The sequence below is a fragment of the Ranitomeya variabilis genome, chromosome 2, assembly GCF_051348905.1.
Source record: "Ranitomeya variabilis isolate aRanVar5 chromosome 2, aRanVar5.hap1, whole genome shotgun sequence".
Lineage (NCBI taxonomy): Eukaryota > Metazoa > Chordata > Amphibia > Anura > Dendrobatidae > Ranitomeya > Ranitomeya variabilis.
Window position 1 is genome coordinate 173,232,278 of NC_135233.1, and position 17,105 is coordinate 173,249,382.

A 17,105-nucleotide genomic window follows, 5' to 3' on the forward strand; every position below is an offset into this window, starting at 1 on the left:
TGTATGTAAATCGCCGGCACGAGAGAATCCTGACAGCGTGCAGGGCGCACTGTGAGAACTCAGAAGTCTGCAGTCACATAGAATGACTGCAGACTCATTACAAACCTGGACATCCCCTTTTAATGCTCCTAACATAAATAAAAACAAGAGAATTAGTCAGTATCACAAATAACATTTACATCCAGGAACCTTATAGATGACGTCGTCTCTGGAGCCGATCTCCTTCTTTTCTTCATCTTGTCCAGATCCCATGATGAGTTTTCTCATCCACAGCCGTCTCTGCAGACCTCCATCTTCTCTGCTCTTTTGCAGAAAATCTCCACATGATGCCCTTAAAGATACAAGTGTCATTATAATGCTCCTGAATAAAAAAATTGCCCCTCACTATATTGTCTGCACAAAATATGACCCCCACACTGTCCATCTTATGGTACATGCTCTTCACACTGACCTCTCCTTTCCATACCGGACCCCTCTTCACACTGTCCTCTCACACTGTGTCCCCCCTATAGGGCCCAGTATTTATACTGTACTCTCTCATCACACTCCACCTCCTTGGTATACTGTCCCCTCATGGCTGTGCCCTTACACTGTCCCTCCATGCTACGCCCCCACTACTCAGTTTCTATTCTATGCCCGATCACTTTTCTCCCCCCATACTGTCTCCTCACACTATTCCCCTCCCTCCTCATACTGTCTCCTCTCACATCCCTCCTGTTCACCATACTGTCTCCTCATATATTTACCCCCTCACTTTCTATACTGCCTACTCACCTGACTCCCCATTGTGTCTGCACACATCCCATCACCCTCATTCCCTGTACTCTGTAAACATGCATTTTTCACATCGCTACTCATACTGTGCCCGCATACATTCCCCCATTCGCTCCCCATACTGTCTGCACTCATCCCCCGTACTGTTTCCTCATACATGCCCCCCATTGCCCATACATGCCTCCCATTCTCCTGTACTGTTTCCTCATATATGCCTATTATTTTCCTCTACCCCACCCCATCATTGCTCTCTTCACCACCTCCATCTTCGCCTTCTCCACCACCACTATCATTGCTTTCTCCCCCACCACCCCATAATTTCCCATTCCACCACCTCAATCATTTTCTCCTTTGTCTTTTCCACCATATCCATCATTTTCTCTTCCCCCACCATCCCCATCATTGCCCTTTCCACCACGATCATCATTGTCCTTTCCGCCGCCATCACCATACTTGCCCATTCCACCACCTCCATCTTTTTCTCCCCCTCCAATATCATCAGTGTGCTTTCCACCACCACCATCCTTGTCCATTCTACCACGTCCATAATTTCTTCCCCCCCTCATTATTGCCCTTTCCACCACCTTCATGATTTCCTCCTCTCCACCATCATTGCATTCTCCCCCCACCACCATCAACCATTCCAATTTCCACCTCCATCATTGCCCATTCCACCACCTCCATCATTTCCTCCCCCCATCATTGCCTATTCCACCTCCATCATTGCCCATTCCACCACATCCATTATTTCCTCCTCTCCCTCCATCCCAATTATTGCACTCTCCCCGTCAGCCCCATCATTGCCCTCGCCTCTCCTCCCCGTACACACTTGCACAAAACCATTTACCTCTCTGCACATTCACCCGCAGCGCTACGCATGCACGAACAAACACACACACATATTGCGTACAGTATAATGACCACACCTAGTTACTCCTACACACGCGGCTGAGCTCCGTACACCTTGCACACACGGCTCCGCTCCATACTTCTCGTACACACCCAGCTCCGCTCCATACACCTTGCACACACGGCTTCCGCTCCGCACACCTCGTACACACCCAGCTCCACTCCATACACCTTGCACACACGGCTCCGATCCGCACACCTCGTACACACCCAGCTCCGCTCCATACACCTTGCACACACCGCTCCACTCTGTACACCTCGTACACACCCAGCTCCGCCCCATACACCTTGCACACACGGCTCCGCTCTGTACACCTCGTACACACCCAGCTCTGCCCCATACACCTTGCACACACGGCTCCGGTCTGTACACCTCGTACACACCCAGCTCCGCTCCATACACCTTGCACACACGGCTCCGCTCTGTACACCTCATACACACACGGCTCCGCCCCATACACCTTGCACACACGGCTTCCGCTCTGTACACCTCATACACACCCAGCTCCACTCCATACACCTTGCACACACGGCTTCCGCTCCGCACACCTCGTACACACCCAGGTCCGCTCCATACACCTTGCACACACAGCTTCCGCTCTGTACACCTCATACACCCCCAGCTCCGCTCCATACACCTTGCACACACGGCTCCGCTCTGTACACGTCGTACACACCCAGCTCCGCTCCATACACCTTGCACACACGGCTCCGCTCTGTACACCTCGTACACACCCAGCTCCGCTCCATACACCTTGCACACACGGCTCCGCTCTGTACACCTCGTACACACCCAGCTCCGCTCCATACACCTTGCACACACGGCTCCGCTCTGTACACCTCGTACACACCCAGCTCCGCTCCATACACCTTGCACACACGGCTCCGCTCTGTACACCTCATACACACACGGCTCTGCTACATCCACACAAACCACTCCTGACCCCACACAAAACCTTACCCTCGTCCAGCACCATGAAAACCAGCAGAGTCCTGCACTACACAGAGGTCCTCCCGTCCCGATCATGTGACTCTGACTCCTCCCCTCCTGTGGCCTCATCCTAGGTCCTGTGCGCACAGAGCAGCAGCAGCCATAGTTGTGGTGTGCGGCTCTCTGCGGTGGAGGGGTTCTGCTTCGGGACAAGTGCAGTCCCAACTGCGACCGCGGTAGTTACGCTGCTGCTGACACTTGGGATTCCACGCGCAGCACTTTCTCTGAGCCGGCTGTCAATTTGACAGCCGGCTCAGAGAACGGGACTATAATCTCACTGTGGGGGCGGCAGAATGCTGCCAAAGAGGAGCCTCCTAGGACCGCCGCATCATCAGGCGGCCCGCTGGCGACCCCCTGTCGGCTGCACTGCATGCCCCGGCTGCCCGCCCCCCCGGATACCCACTGGTCCTTCCAAAGGGTTTTTATTGGCTTTGAAGCAAGCACTTCTTCTGTAGAAAAGAACAGAAGAGAAAAAAGCAGAAGCTACTAGGATGACACCTGAGAAAACAATTGGTCATTTTCTCTCAGATTGTTATTACTAGTAGGGGGTGTGACCACTTAGTGTCTAGGGCAGCATGAATGCCAAATGCGGCCCTGCTTGTGGACATGCTTTTTATATGAACTGATGCAAACCCTCAAAAAAAAAAAAAAAAAGGGAATTTGCAGGTGGGGAGGTAGCAAAACCCAAAAAATACTAAGGTGGTGAATATTTTTGCAAGCCACTGTATACCTGGCTACAGTTGTGGTTTGCGCAACATCAATCAGCTGATAGGGGCTCAGTTTAAGGCCACGTCCACACGTTCAGTACTTGGTCAGTATTTCACATCAGTATTTGTAAGCCAAAACCAGGAGTGGGTGATAAATACAGAAGTGGTGACGTGTTTCTAGTATACTTTTCCTCTGATTGTCCCATTCCTTGTTTTGGCTTACAAATATTGATGTAAAATACTGAATGTGTGAACGTGGCTGAAAAGGGAACCTATCAGCCCCCACACGCTCACTGCTGTGCAATCCTCACTATTTGGAACTTGCGATAATGATAAGCTTTCCTATTTTTATACCTAAATGAAATACTTGTGGCAGAAAAACTTTAAAAAAATAATCTCAAATATAATTTTTTTTGGCTCCACAGAAAGAAATCCTTATGTCAGATCTGATTGTCTGCACATTGGTTGGATTTTTGTCCTTTGCCGTCAGTGCCAGCACAGTGTTTCTCCTCTTAAGTGTAAGTAGCATAATTCAATGATATGAATATGTTGTTATAAAATAACTCTGTCCTTAACAATTAAAGATGCTTAACATATTCTGAGTTTATAATTTTTTATAAAACATAACTATTGTTATTATTACCAATGTAAATAGGATCTATTCATTGATGTATGTGAATCACATTTGTGATGACTGTTTCTACATAAACACTTCATTTTTCTTCTGTCACTGGTTAACATGTCGTGCTCCCTCTCTAAGGCCTGTCCCACACGTCCAGATAATTCCGGTACCGGAAAAATCGGTACCGGAGTTATCCGTGTCTGTGAGCTCACGTAGGCCATCCATGTGGCACACGTGCGGCAGCCGTGGGTACCACACGGACCGTGCAGGAGACAGCGCTAGAGATAAGCGCTGTCCCCTGCATCTGATGCTGAAGCCGCCATTCATATCTTCTCTCCAGCAGAGTTCGCTGGAGAGAAGATATGAAAAATCCTTTTTTTTTTTTTTTTTTTCCGTGTTTAAAATAAAGATCCCTGTCCCAACCCCCTCCCACCCCCTGTGCGCCCGCCCGCTGTTACTAAAATACTCACCCGGCTCCCTTCGCAGCTGCGGATCCATAGTGTTTTCCGCATCGTGTGCACATACCCTTATCACATCCACTGCGGAAAAATCCGCAGTGGACCATTCTACGTGTGCACATACCCTTATGGGCGTAGCACTCTCTGGAATAAAGCAGATCTTAAGACACAGTTCATATCAGGGTTCACAGTCACTAGAAATGAGCCCAGAAGCAGAGCAGAGCTTCAAGTCCAGAAACAGTCAAATAAACTGGCCACGGATAACAAACTAGATTAGCTGCAGCAGGCAGAGCTTACGTGTCCTAGCAGGCAGGAGAAGAATGCGGAGTAACAAAGGCAAAACAGCTTGTGGCACAAACACCACTGAAAGCTGGGAATGTTTGCTGAGGAGGCGAAGCCGGAGTATCTGAAGAGGAAAAGTCTCTGGCAGCACAAGCCAGGAATTCTAGCAGAATACACAAGCAAGGAGTGGGAGGTGAACCACGGTTATAAAGACAGGGAAGGCGGATCACATGAGCAGAAGCAAGTCAGCAGATGCCATCTTGGAAAAGGGCAAAAAGTACCACAAATGAAACAGGGAATCCAGAGTCCTGACAGCCCCATTTAATAGCATAGAACAAAGTGTGATGGGGTTTTTTTTAACGGATAGCAGTCGGACCTGAATTACGGCACAAGTCCCTACACTTCAGAAAGAGGTTTGGACACAACAATCTCAAAAACAATATGTACATGTAATGAGCATGGCAATATATATATATATATATATATATATATATATATATATATATATATATATATATATATATATATATATATGAATATGTATGTTAAACATGGATAAAGGAGAAGGGCAGATCGTCAATGAATTCCTGAAAAAAGAGAAAACAAACAATTTTGAGACCTAATTGGTGAAAAATCATATATTTTTATTAGTTTAATAAAAGTGAAAAATAAAAAAATGAAAGAAGTTGGGGTGGAGACAAATGTACAGGGGACTAAAAGGGATGCAATACAAGGGGAGCAGTGTTATGACCTGGTGGTTAAGGAACAACACTGATATGACCTGGTGGTTAAAGAGCAACATGGGACGAGCTCTGAGGAGGTGGTATCTTTACTGACCACAGTTCCTAATCCTAACGCCAACACTAGTAATAGCCGTGGGATGTTCCCTAGACACCTCATTACAGCCTAAGAACTAACTACCCCTAAATATAGAAATAGAAAGCTATCTTGCCTCAGAGAAAACCCCAAAAGGAAAGATCGCCCCCCACAAATATTGACTGTGAGTAGAGAGGGAAATGACATACACAGAAATGAAATCAGAATTTAGCAAAGGAGGCCAATACTAATCTAGATAGACAGAATAGAAAAGGATACTGTGCGGTCAGTATTAAAAACTAAAAAATCCACGCAGAGTTTACAAAAATGATCTCCACACCGACTCATGGTGTGGAGGGGCAAATCTGCTTCCCCAGAGCTTCCAGCTAGCCTGAATATATCATAATGACAAGCTGGACAAAAAGAAACATAACATGAGCTGAGCAATAAGTCCACAGCAAATGGACAACAAAAGAACTAGCAAGAACTTATCTTTTGCTCAAATGGACAGGCCATAAGAGAAATCCAAGGAGAGATCTGAATCCAACCCAGAACATTGACAGCTGGCATGAACTGAAGACCAGAGCCAAGATAAATAGCAAGGCCAGGAGAAACGATAAGTGAAAGCAGCTGCTACAGCAAAACTCAAGGAGCAGCAGTTCCACTCAAAACCACCAGAGGGAGCCCAAGGGCAGAACCCACAAAAGTACCATTCACTACCACAGGAGGGAGCCCAAGAACGGAATTCACAACAGTACCCCCCCCCCTTGAGGAGGGGTCACCGAACCCTCACCAGAACCCCCAGGCCGATCAGGACGAGCCAAGTGAAAAGCACGAACCAAATCGGCAGCATGGATATCGGAGGCAACAACCCAAGAATTATCCTCCTGGCCATAACCCTTCCACTTGACCAGATACTGAAGCTTCCGCCTTGAAAAGCGAGAATCCAAAATCTTCTTCACCACATATTCCAACTCCCCCTCAACCAACACCGGAGCCGAAGGATCAACAGAGGGAACCATGGGAGCCACATATCTCCGCAACAAAGATCTATGGAACACATTATGAATGGAAAAAGAAGCTGGAAGGGCCAAACGAAAAGACACAGGATTGATAATTTCAGAAATCTTATAAGGACCAATAAAGCGAGGCTTGAACTTAGGGGAAGAAACCTTCATAGGAACAAGACGAGAAGACAACCAGACCAAATCCCCAACACGAAGCCGGGGACCAACACACCGATGAAGGTTAGCAAAACGTTGACCCTTTTCCTGAGACAACGTTAAATTATCCACCACATGAGTCCAAATCTGCTGTAACCTGTCCACCACAGAATCCACACCAGGACAGTCAGAAGGCTCAACCTGCCCCGAAGAAAAACGAGGATGAAAACCAAAGTTACAAAAGAAAGGCGAAACCAAAGTAGCCGAACTAGCCCGATTATTAAGGGCAAACTCGGCCAACGGCAAGAAGGTCAACCAATCATCCTGATCAGCAGACACAAAGCATCTCAAATAGGTTTCAAGGTCTGATTGGTTCGCTCCGTTTGGCCATTTGTCTGAGGATGAAATGCTGAAGAAAAAGACAAATCAATGCCCATTCTAGCACAAAAGGACCGCCAAAACCTAGAAACAAACTGGGAACCTCTGTCAGACACAATATTCTCCGGAATGCCATGCAAACGAACCACATGCTGAAAAAACAATGGAACCAAATCAGAGGAGGAAGGCAACTTAGGCAAAGGTACCAAATGGACCATCTTAGAAAACCGGTCACAAACCACCCAGATGACAGACATCTTCTGAGAAACAGGAAGATCAGAAATAAAATCCATGGAAATATGCGTCCAGGGCCTCTCAGGGATAGGCAAAGGCAAAAGCAACCCACTAGCACGGGAACAGCAAGGCTTGGCCCGGGCACAAGTCCCACAGGACTGCACAAAAGAACGCACATCCCGCGACAAGGAAGGCCACCAAAAGGACCTAGCAACCAAATCTCTGGTACCAAAAATCCCAGGATGACCAGCCAACACTGAACAATGAACCTCAGAAATTACCTTGCTAGTCCATCTATCAGGAACAAACAGTTTCCCCACTGGACAGCGGTCAGGTTTATCAGCCTGAAACTCCTGAAGCACCCGCCGCAAATCAGGGGAGATGGCAGAAAGAATCACCCCCTCCTTGAGAATACCAGCCGGCTCAAGGACTCCCGGAGAATCAGGCAAAAAACTCCTAGAAAGGGCATCAGCCTTCACATTCTTAGATCCCGGAAGATACGAGACCACAAAATCAAAACGGGAGAAAAACAGAGACCATCGAGCTTGTCTAGGATTCAACCGCTTGGCAGACTCGAGGTAAGTCAGGTTCTTATGATCGGTCAAGACCACAACGCGATGCTTGGCTCCCTCAAGCCAATGTCGCCACTCCTCAAATGCCCACTTCATAGCCAACAATTCCCGATTGCCGACATCATAATTACGCTCAGCAGGCGAAAACTTTCTGGAGAAGAAAGCACACGGTTTCATCAAAGAGCCGTCAGAACTTCTCTGAGACAAAACAGCCCCTGCCCCAATCTCAGAAGCGTCAAGCTCAACCTGAAAAGGGAGAGAAACATCTGGCTGACGCAACACAGGGGCAGAAGTAAAACGACGTTTAAGCTCCTAAAAGGCCTCAACAGCCGCAGAGGACCAATTCATCACATGAGCGCCTTCCTTCGTCAAATCGGTCAGAGGCTTAACCACACTGGAAAAATTAGCAATGAAGCGGCGATAAAAATTAGCAAAGCCCAAAAATTTCTGAAGGCTCTTCACAGATGTGGGTTGAGTCCAATCATGAATGGCCTGGACTTTAACAGGGTCCATTTCAATAGCCGAGGGAGAAAAAATGAAACCCAAAAAAGAAACCTTCTGAACTCCAAAGAGGCACTTAGACCCCTTCACAAACAACGCATTAGCACGAAGGACCTGAAATACCATCCTGACCTGCTTCACATGAGACTCCCAATCATCGGAAAAAAACAAAATATCATCCAAATACACAATCATGAATTTATCCAGATAATTCCGGAAGATATCATGCATAAAGGACTGAAACACAGATGGAGCATTAGAGAGCCCGAATGGCATCACAAGGTATTCAAAATGGCCTTCGGGCGTATTAAATGCGGTTTTCCATTCTTCACCCTGTTTAATACGAACAAGATTATACGCCCCTCGAAGGTCGATCTTGGTAAACCAACTAGCCCCCTTAATCCGAGCAAACAAATCAGAAAGCAAAGGTAAAGGGTACTGGAATTTGACCGTGATCTTATTGAGAAGGCGATAATCTATACAAGGCCTCAAGGAGCCATCCTTCTTGGCAACAAAAAAGAACCCCGCTCCCAACGGTGACGAAGACGGGCGAATATGCCCCTTCTCCAAAGACTCCTTTATATAACTCCGCATAGCGGCATGCTCTGGCACAGACAGATTGAAAAGTTGGCCCTTAGGGAACTTACAGCCAGGAATCAAATTAATAGCGCAATCACAGTCCCTATGAGGAGGTATGGAACTGGACTTGGGCTCATCAAATATATCCTGGAAATCCAACAAAAACTCAGGAACTTCAGAAGAAGGGGAAGAGGAAATTGACATCAAAGGAATATCACTATGTATCCCTTGACAACCCCAACTAGTCACAGACATAGATTTCCAATCCAGCACTGGATTATATACCTGTAACCATGGAAAACCCAGCACAACAACATCATGCAAATTATGCAACACCAAAAAGCGAATATTTTCCTGATGTGCTGGAGCACTGTACATGGTCAACTGTGTCCAGTACTGAGGTTTATTCTTGGCCAATGGCGTAGCATCAATCCCCCTTAAGGGAATAGATCTCTGCAAAGGCTCCAAGGAAAAACGACAGCGTTTGGCAAATTCTAAGTCCATTAAGTTCAGGGCAGCGCCAGAATCCACAAATGCCATAACAGAAAAGGACGACAATGAGCAAATCAGGGTAACAGACAAGAGAAATTTAGACTGTACAGTACTAATGGTAACAGACCTAGCGACCCTCTTAGTATGCTTAGGGCAATCAGAAATAGCATGAGTAGAGTCACCACAGTAAAAACACAGCCTATTCTGACGTCTGAATTCCTGCCGTTCTGCTCTAGTCAAAATCCTATCACATTGCATAGGCTCAGGACTCTGCCCAGAGGACACCGCCATATGGTGCACCACCTTGCGCTCACGCAGGCGCCGATCAATCTGAATGGCCAAAGACATTGATTAGTTCAAACCAGCAGGCGTGGGGAACCCCACCATAACATCTTTAAGGGCTTCAGAAAGACCCTTTCTGAAAATTGCTGCCAGGGCATACTCATTCCATTTTGTGAGCACAGACCACTTTCTAAATTTCTGACAGTATACTTCTGCCGCTTCCTGACCCTGACATAGAGCCAGCAAGGTTTTTTCTGCCTGATCCACAGAGCTAGGTTCGTCATACAGCAAACCGAGCGCTTGAAAAAATGCGTCTACATTAAGCAATGCAGGATTCCCTGGCTCAAGGGAGAATGCCCAGTCCTGTGGGTCTCCACGCAGCAAAGAAATGACAATCTTCACCTGCTGAATGGGGTCACCAGAGGAACGGGGTCTCAGAGCAAAAAACAATCTGCAGTTATTTTTAAAGTTCAAAAATTTAGATCTATCCCCAGAAAACAAATCAGGAATAGGAATTCTAGGCTCTAAAACCGAAGTCTGGACAACATAATCTTGGATACTCTGTACCCTTGCAGCAAGCTGATCCACACGCAAGGACAGAGCCTGAACCTCCATATCAGCACCAGAATCCTGAACCACCCAGAGATTAAGGGGGAAAAAAAAAGAAAAAACAGACTGCAAAGGAAAAAAAAATGACTCAGAACTTTCTTTTCCCTCTTTTGAGATGCATTCAACACATTGTGGGCCAGCTGTACTGTTATGACCTGGTGGTTAAGGAACAACACTGATATGACCTGGTGGTTAAAGAGCAACATGGGACGAGCTCTGAGGAGGTGGTATCTTTACTGACCGCAGTTCCTAATCCTAACGCCAACACTAGTAATAGCCGTCGGATGTTCCTGTCACTCCCTAGACACCTCGTCACAGCCTAAGAACTAACTACCCCTAAAGATAGAAAAAGAAAGCTATCTTGCCTCAGAGAAAACCCCAAAAGGAAAGATAGCCTCCCACAAATATTGACTGTGAGTAGAGAGGGAAATGACATACACAGAAATGAAATCAGAATTTAGCAAAGGAGGCCAATACTAATCTAGATAGACAGAATAGAAAAGGATACTGTGCGGTCAGTATTAAAAACTAAAAAATCCACGCAGAGTTTACAAAAATGATCTCCACACCGACTCACGGTGTGGAGGGGCAAATCTGCTTCCCAAGAGCTTCCAGCTAGCCTGAATATATCATAATGACAAGCTGGACAAAAAGAAACATAACATGAGCTGAGCAATAAGTCCACAGCAAATGGACAACAAAAGAACTAGCAAGAACTTATCTTTTGCTGAAATGGACAGGCCATAAGAGAAATCCAAGGAGAGATCTGAATCCAACCCAGAACATTGACAGCTGACATGAACTGAAGACCAGAGCCAAGTTAAATAGCAAGGCCAGGAGAAACGATAAGTGAAAGCAGCTGCTACAGCAAAACTCAAGGAGCAGCAGTTCCACTCAAAACCACCAGAGGGAGCCCAGGGGCAGAACCCACAAAAGTACCATTCACAACCACAGGAGGGAGCCCAAGAACGGAATTCACAACAGAGCAGATTCAAATGAATGGGTAATCATGATGATGCCGACAGCAAATACAAAAAGCAAATGTAATGAATAGAAAAATATACATATATAGTGCTGAAAGCATATCAGCAGGAGAAAAAATATGAAAATGGACCCATATAAATAAATACATAATAAATATGTAAAAAATGAATGTGCAATGTGGCAGATGAGCAATATGCAATACGGCCAGTGCCAATACAAAGTGCATGTAACATGTATAGTTCACATCAATATAATATATTAGTGGCCATAGACTGTGCCCAATAACTATGTGACCACAATGTGCAAGATTGCTGCCATGGTATCAGTACACATATCTTACCTACTGCACGATGGGAAGAAAAAGAGGGGAGTTCCGGATCTGTCCCGAGGATGCGTCCACCCTGACGCGCGTTTCAGTGTCTGCCTTCGTCACGTTTATCCTTTGTATGTTTTAGGAAACTCATTTCCTCAAAGGGTATACAGTCATGGCTGGAAGTGTTGGCACCCTTGAAATTGTTCCAGACAGTTAAGCATTGCTCCCTGAAAATTATTGCAATTACACATGTTTTGTTACACAATTATTTATTTCCTTTGTGTGTTTTGGAACAACAGAAAAAAACTGAGAAAATAAGGCAAATTGGACATCATTTCACCCAAAACCCCAAACATGGACGGGACGAAATTGTTGGCACTCTAAACTTAATATCTGGTTTCACAGCCTTTGGAATATATAACTGCAATCAATTGCTCAATTGCTTCCTATAACTATCAATAAGCTTCTTACACCTCTCAACTGGAATATTGGACGACTCTTTTTTCCAAACTAACTGCTCCTGGTCTCTCATATTTGAAGAGTGCCTTCTCCCAGCATTAATTTTAACATTTTTTCATGGGAGTTCAATGGGATTTAGATGTGGACTCATTGCTGGACAATTGATAACTCTCCAGTATTTTGTTTCCATCCATTTCTGGGTGCTTCTTGACATAAGTTTGGAGTGATTGTCCTGCTGGAACATCATGACCAAGGATGCAAACTTGGCTTTTTGACATTGTGCACTACATTGCGACTAAAAATTATTTGGATATCTTTAGATTTCATGACTTGCACTCAGTCAAAGGACTCAGTGCCAGATGCAGCAAAACAACCCTAAAACATCTTTGAACCTCCACCATATTTGACTGTAGGTACTGTTTTCTTTTCTTTGTTGCCATCATTCTGTTTTCGGTAAACTGTAGAAAGAAAAGTAAAAACAGTAGAACAGTAAAAAAAAGTCTATCTTGGTCTCATATGTCCACAAGATGCTTTCCCTGAAGGATTTGGCTTACTCATGTACATTTAGCAAACTGCAGTCTAGCTTTTTTATGTATCCGTGTCAGCTGTGGGGTTCTCCCACCATTTCACACAAAAGCCCAAAAATGGACCAGACAAAATTGTTGACTCCCTCAACTTAATATTTGGTGTCACGCCCTTTCAAATAAATAACTGCAATCAGTCACTTCCTATAACCATCAACAAGCTTCTTACACCTCTCAACTGGAATTTTAGACCACTTTTCTTTTGCAAATTGCTCCAGGTCTCTCATATTTGAAGAGTGCCTTGTCCCAACAGCAATTGTAAAATTTTTCCACAGGTGTCCAATAGGATTTAGATCTGGACTCATTGCTGACCACTTCCGAACTCTCCATCACTTTGAGTCCAACCATTTCTTGATGCTTGTTGAAGTATGTTTGGGGCCCATGACCCATGGACACAAACCCAGCTTTCTGACTTTGGGCACTACATTGCAACTTAAAATCTTTTGGATATCTTTAGATTTCATGATGCCTTGCATACAGTCAAAGCACCAAGTGCCAGAGGCAGCAAACAACCCTAAAACATCTTTGAACCTGCACGATATTTGACTGTAGGTACTGTGTTCTCTTCTTTGTATGCCTCATTCTGTTTTCAGTAAACAGTAAAATTATGTGCTTTACCAAAAAGCTCTATATTGGTCTTATCTGTCCACAAGATGCTTTTCCTGAAAGATTTTGGCTTACTCATGTACATTTTGGAAAACTGCAGTCTAGCTTTTTTATGTCTCTGTGCCAGCAGTTTGATCCTCCTGGGTATCCCGTCATAGCATTTCATTTCATTCGAATGTTGACAGATATTTTGCACTGACAGTGATGCACCCTAAGCCTGCAGGACAGCTTGAATTTCTTTGGAACTTGATTGGGACTGCTTATCCAAATTCTAGACTATCCTGCGTTGCAACCTTTCATAATTTTTTCTCTGCCGAGCTTGAAGCAAAGTTGTTTTCCCACAATTTTGAAAAGGTGCCAACAATTTTGTCTTGCCCATTTTTTAGGTTTTGTGTGAAATTATGTCCAATTTCCCATTTATTCTCTATTTTTGGTGTTGTTTCAATACACACATAAGAAGTAAACATGCGAATAACAAAGTACGGTATGTGTAATTGCAATAATTTTCAGGGAGAAATACTTTATTTTATTTTATTAGCTGCTTTTATTTTTATAAATTTAGCCAATGGAGCATCTATTTTTAGGGCTCTTTCCCAACACGCTGCCTTCTCATAAAAAGCATTGATAAAGTTGTCATATCTCTTCTGACATATTTATTTACACAGGTGTACACCACCAAGAAGACTGTAGAATAATGGGAAGGGAAAGAAGAAAAGTGTGAATAAATAAAATTGAACCTTTATCATCATAAATAAAACAATGTGATTAGCTAAAAGGTTTTCATATATATGCTAGATGTATGAAAGGTCACAGCTACAGAGTCTATAATTACAGCCGTGACCCACTAGATCCTGATGATATGCTGGGTGTGAGAAATATATATTTTCAATTGGAAAGCCTGATCACGATCCTTTATAATAACGGTCAGGTTATTACACTTCCATTAACCTCAATTTTAGGGTGCAAATTAATGAGTGCCCCATATATTATGTGGGGAATCAGCCTATTTCTGATTGGTTGGAAATACGTGACATGCACTGTCAGTTTAACCACTGTAGTTCTCAATTCAATAGTTAGTAAAAATAATTGTTTTATTGACACATCGTAATCGTTGCATGTGAATATTCAAAGCTCTTATGTAGATTAATATGTAATACATTGTACTGTGTATCAGCATTATTATTATTATTATTACCCATACATAAACGCTTTTAAGTATATTGCGGTGTGTATTAATGAGAGCATGAGAGCCTTGGTAAATATATAGTGTTAGATACTGGACGTAGTGTAAGAAACATGCATAAGAAACCACTAATACAACAGTGGTTAATATAATGTATTAGCAGCTTCCAATGCATATATCTAACACTACCTATTTAACACTAAATATTTACCACGGCTCTCATTAATACACACCAAAATATACTTACAGGCTTTGATGTATGAGTTATAATAATACTGATACACAGTATAATTTACTACATAATAACCTATATGCGAACTTTGAATATTCACATGCAATGATTTATTGCGATGTGTTAATAAAACAATCATTTTTACCAGGAGATTTCTCAGAAAGCCCGAATTCATGTCTAAACCAGAGTATGCTTAAAAAAGTGTCTAAGTGCCACAAAAAAAGTGCACTAGGATGCTGGTCATCGTGAAACCCTCTCCAAAAGGAGATGGGTCCCCCAAAACATTCCCCATCCCTCCGAGCCAGAAGGCCACAGCGAGGAACAGGGACAAATAGCCTCCTCCATCTGAAGCCATTGGAGACCCAATCTTACTACCAGCATCTGCCCGAGTTCTCACCCAAGCAAGACACTGGGAGCCTAAGGCTGTACTCCCCTCCCGGAAGAGGGGAGCCAACAATGCTCTCCTCCTGGAAGAAGAGAGCCAGTGGGATCAGAGGGGTGCGGAACCTGATTTACACACACTTTCCCCCTAGATCTGTCAAGAAAGGAACCCGTGAGGGAACCACATCCTAACAAAAATCCTAGTGACAAAATGGTCCCACGTGAATAGTGAAGGTTTTGCAGCGTAATACTGACTGGATCTTCGACTGGGAATTTTAAAAATTGCCCATCCTAAGGCTCGGAATAAAGGTATGTGCATGAAGAAAGAAAAAGAAGTGTTTGTGCAAATGTGCTGAAACTCAAGTGGAGTTCCCAATCCCAATGTGCTAAATCACCCCAGGGATCACCACTCATTGGGGCACTTCCCACTTTGGGCTTTCAATCTTCCACAGCCCAATGTCGGAATAAAGGTATGTGCATGAAGAAAGAAAAAGAAGTGCTTGTGCAAATGTGAAGAAACTCAAGTGGGGTTCCCAATCCCAGTGTGTTAAATCACCCCAGGGATCACCACTCCTGGGTCACTTCACACTTTGGGCTTTCAATCTTCCCCAGCCTAATGTTGTCGATCCTGGGGGCCACGCTTTCCACCAGATGACTATATGAGCCACCTAGTGTACTAACAAGCACCAAACTCCAGTGTTCATTGTATCAATCTACTAGGGCAGCCAAGGCCAAAGCCACGTTTTTGAAAGATACTACACTTGATATTAACAAAAAGGCTGATAGGTTTCTCAGAAAGCACGTTATCAACACATACCTTTCCTGATGGTTTTGTGTTGGAATTTGGCAATTTCTTCTTACAGGATTCCAGGGGTAATGTTTCTCCTTTTGAAGAGTGACATGTCATGCATGCCGCGATGAGAAGCTGCAATGCTCCTCTAGGAAATATGCAAATTGTCTCTTCAGAGAGGAAGAGGACTAGAACTCTAGTGACACCTATAGGAAGTAGCAATCCTACAATTGCTACTTCCTATAGGTGGCACTAGAGTTCTAGTCCTCTTCCTCGCTGAAGAGACAATTAGTATTTTACAAACTGCACACTTCCTGTTCGTAGGCCTATGAGTGGATTTCTAGCAGTATCGTATGGCCTAAAATATAAGGGACATATAAAAAGAGGCGGAAAACAAGAACACGCAAGAAACCCTCCTACTTCACCAGACTTCAAAGTCACACAAACAGCCATCTGAATTTCCATCACATTGAGAACTCTCTCCATCATTCTGCATTCTGAGAGAAGAGTAGAGACACTTCATTCTATATGCAGGATGAGCTGGATATATCATCTTCTTTTGCTACCATGCTTGTTCTTACAGGCACCTCAACCCCATCAAGCCACAAGTCACAGGATAGAGAGGCATCACATCATACCTGTGTTCCCCTCTGCCAGTAGCAACAGTAATCCTTCATATTACCCTCCCCTTCCTCCATAATCCAGTTTTCTGGCATAGGCTACTTTCACACTTCCGTCGGTACGGGGCCGTCGCCATGCGTCAGCCCGACGTACCGACGGACGTTGTGAAATAAATGCACAACGGGGGCAATGGATGCAGTTTTTCAAGGCATCCGCTGCCCCATTGTAATGTCCGGGGAGAAGGGTGTGGAGTTTCGGCCGCACATGCATGGTCTAAAATGGCGGACGCGACGCACAAAAAAGCTACATGGAACTTTTTTTGTGCTGACGGTCCGCCAAAACACGACACATCCATCGCACGACGGATGCGACGTGTGGCCATGTTAGGGCTGGTGGAACGCACAGAATTAATTGAGAGATATTATTTGGTGCGTTCGCAGCCCGGGGTCCACCGTGCAGGAGAGGACCTGCTGCTGGCAAATGGCGGCCCTTTATGGCGGTAGAAGCGAACTCTGTTACTTCACAGAGACGCTGTGCCAGATCACACTCTGACCTTCGGTGGCTTTTGAGCCCACGCCTGAGG

At 44.7% G+C, this 17,105-nt stretch overlaps 1 protein-coding gene across 2 annotated transcripts in view; it reads left to right on the plus strand.

Annotated features, from left to right (window-relative positions):
- LOC143804781 (pecanex-like protein 2) overlaps positions 1-17,105 on the plus strand; it is a 1,087,275-nt gene that overhangs the window by 619,056 nt on the left and 451,114 nt on the right. For both annotated transcript variants that reach the window (XM_077283212.1, XM_077283213.1), the window contains exon 17: positions 3,807-3,899. In XM_077283212.1, the coding sequence (XP_077139327.1) occupies positions 3,807-3,899 (93 nt within the window). The remainder of the gene's footprint in view (positions 1-3,806; positions 3,900-17,105) is intronic.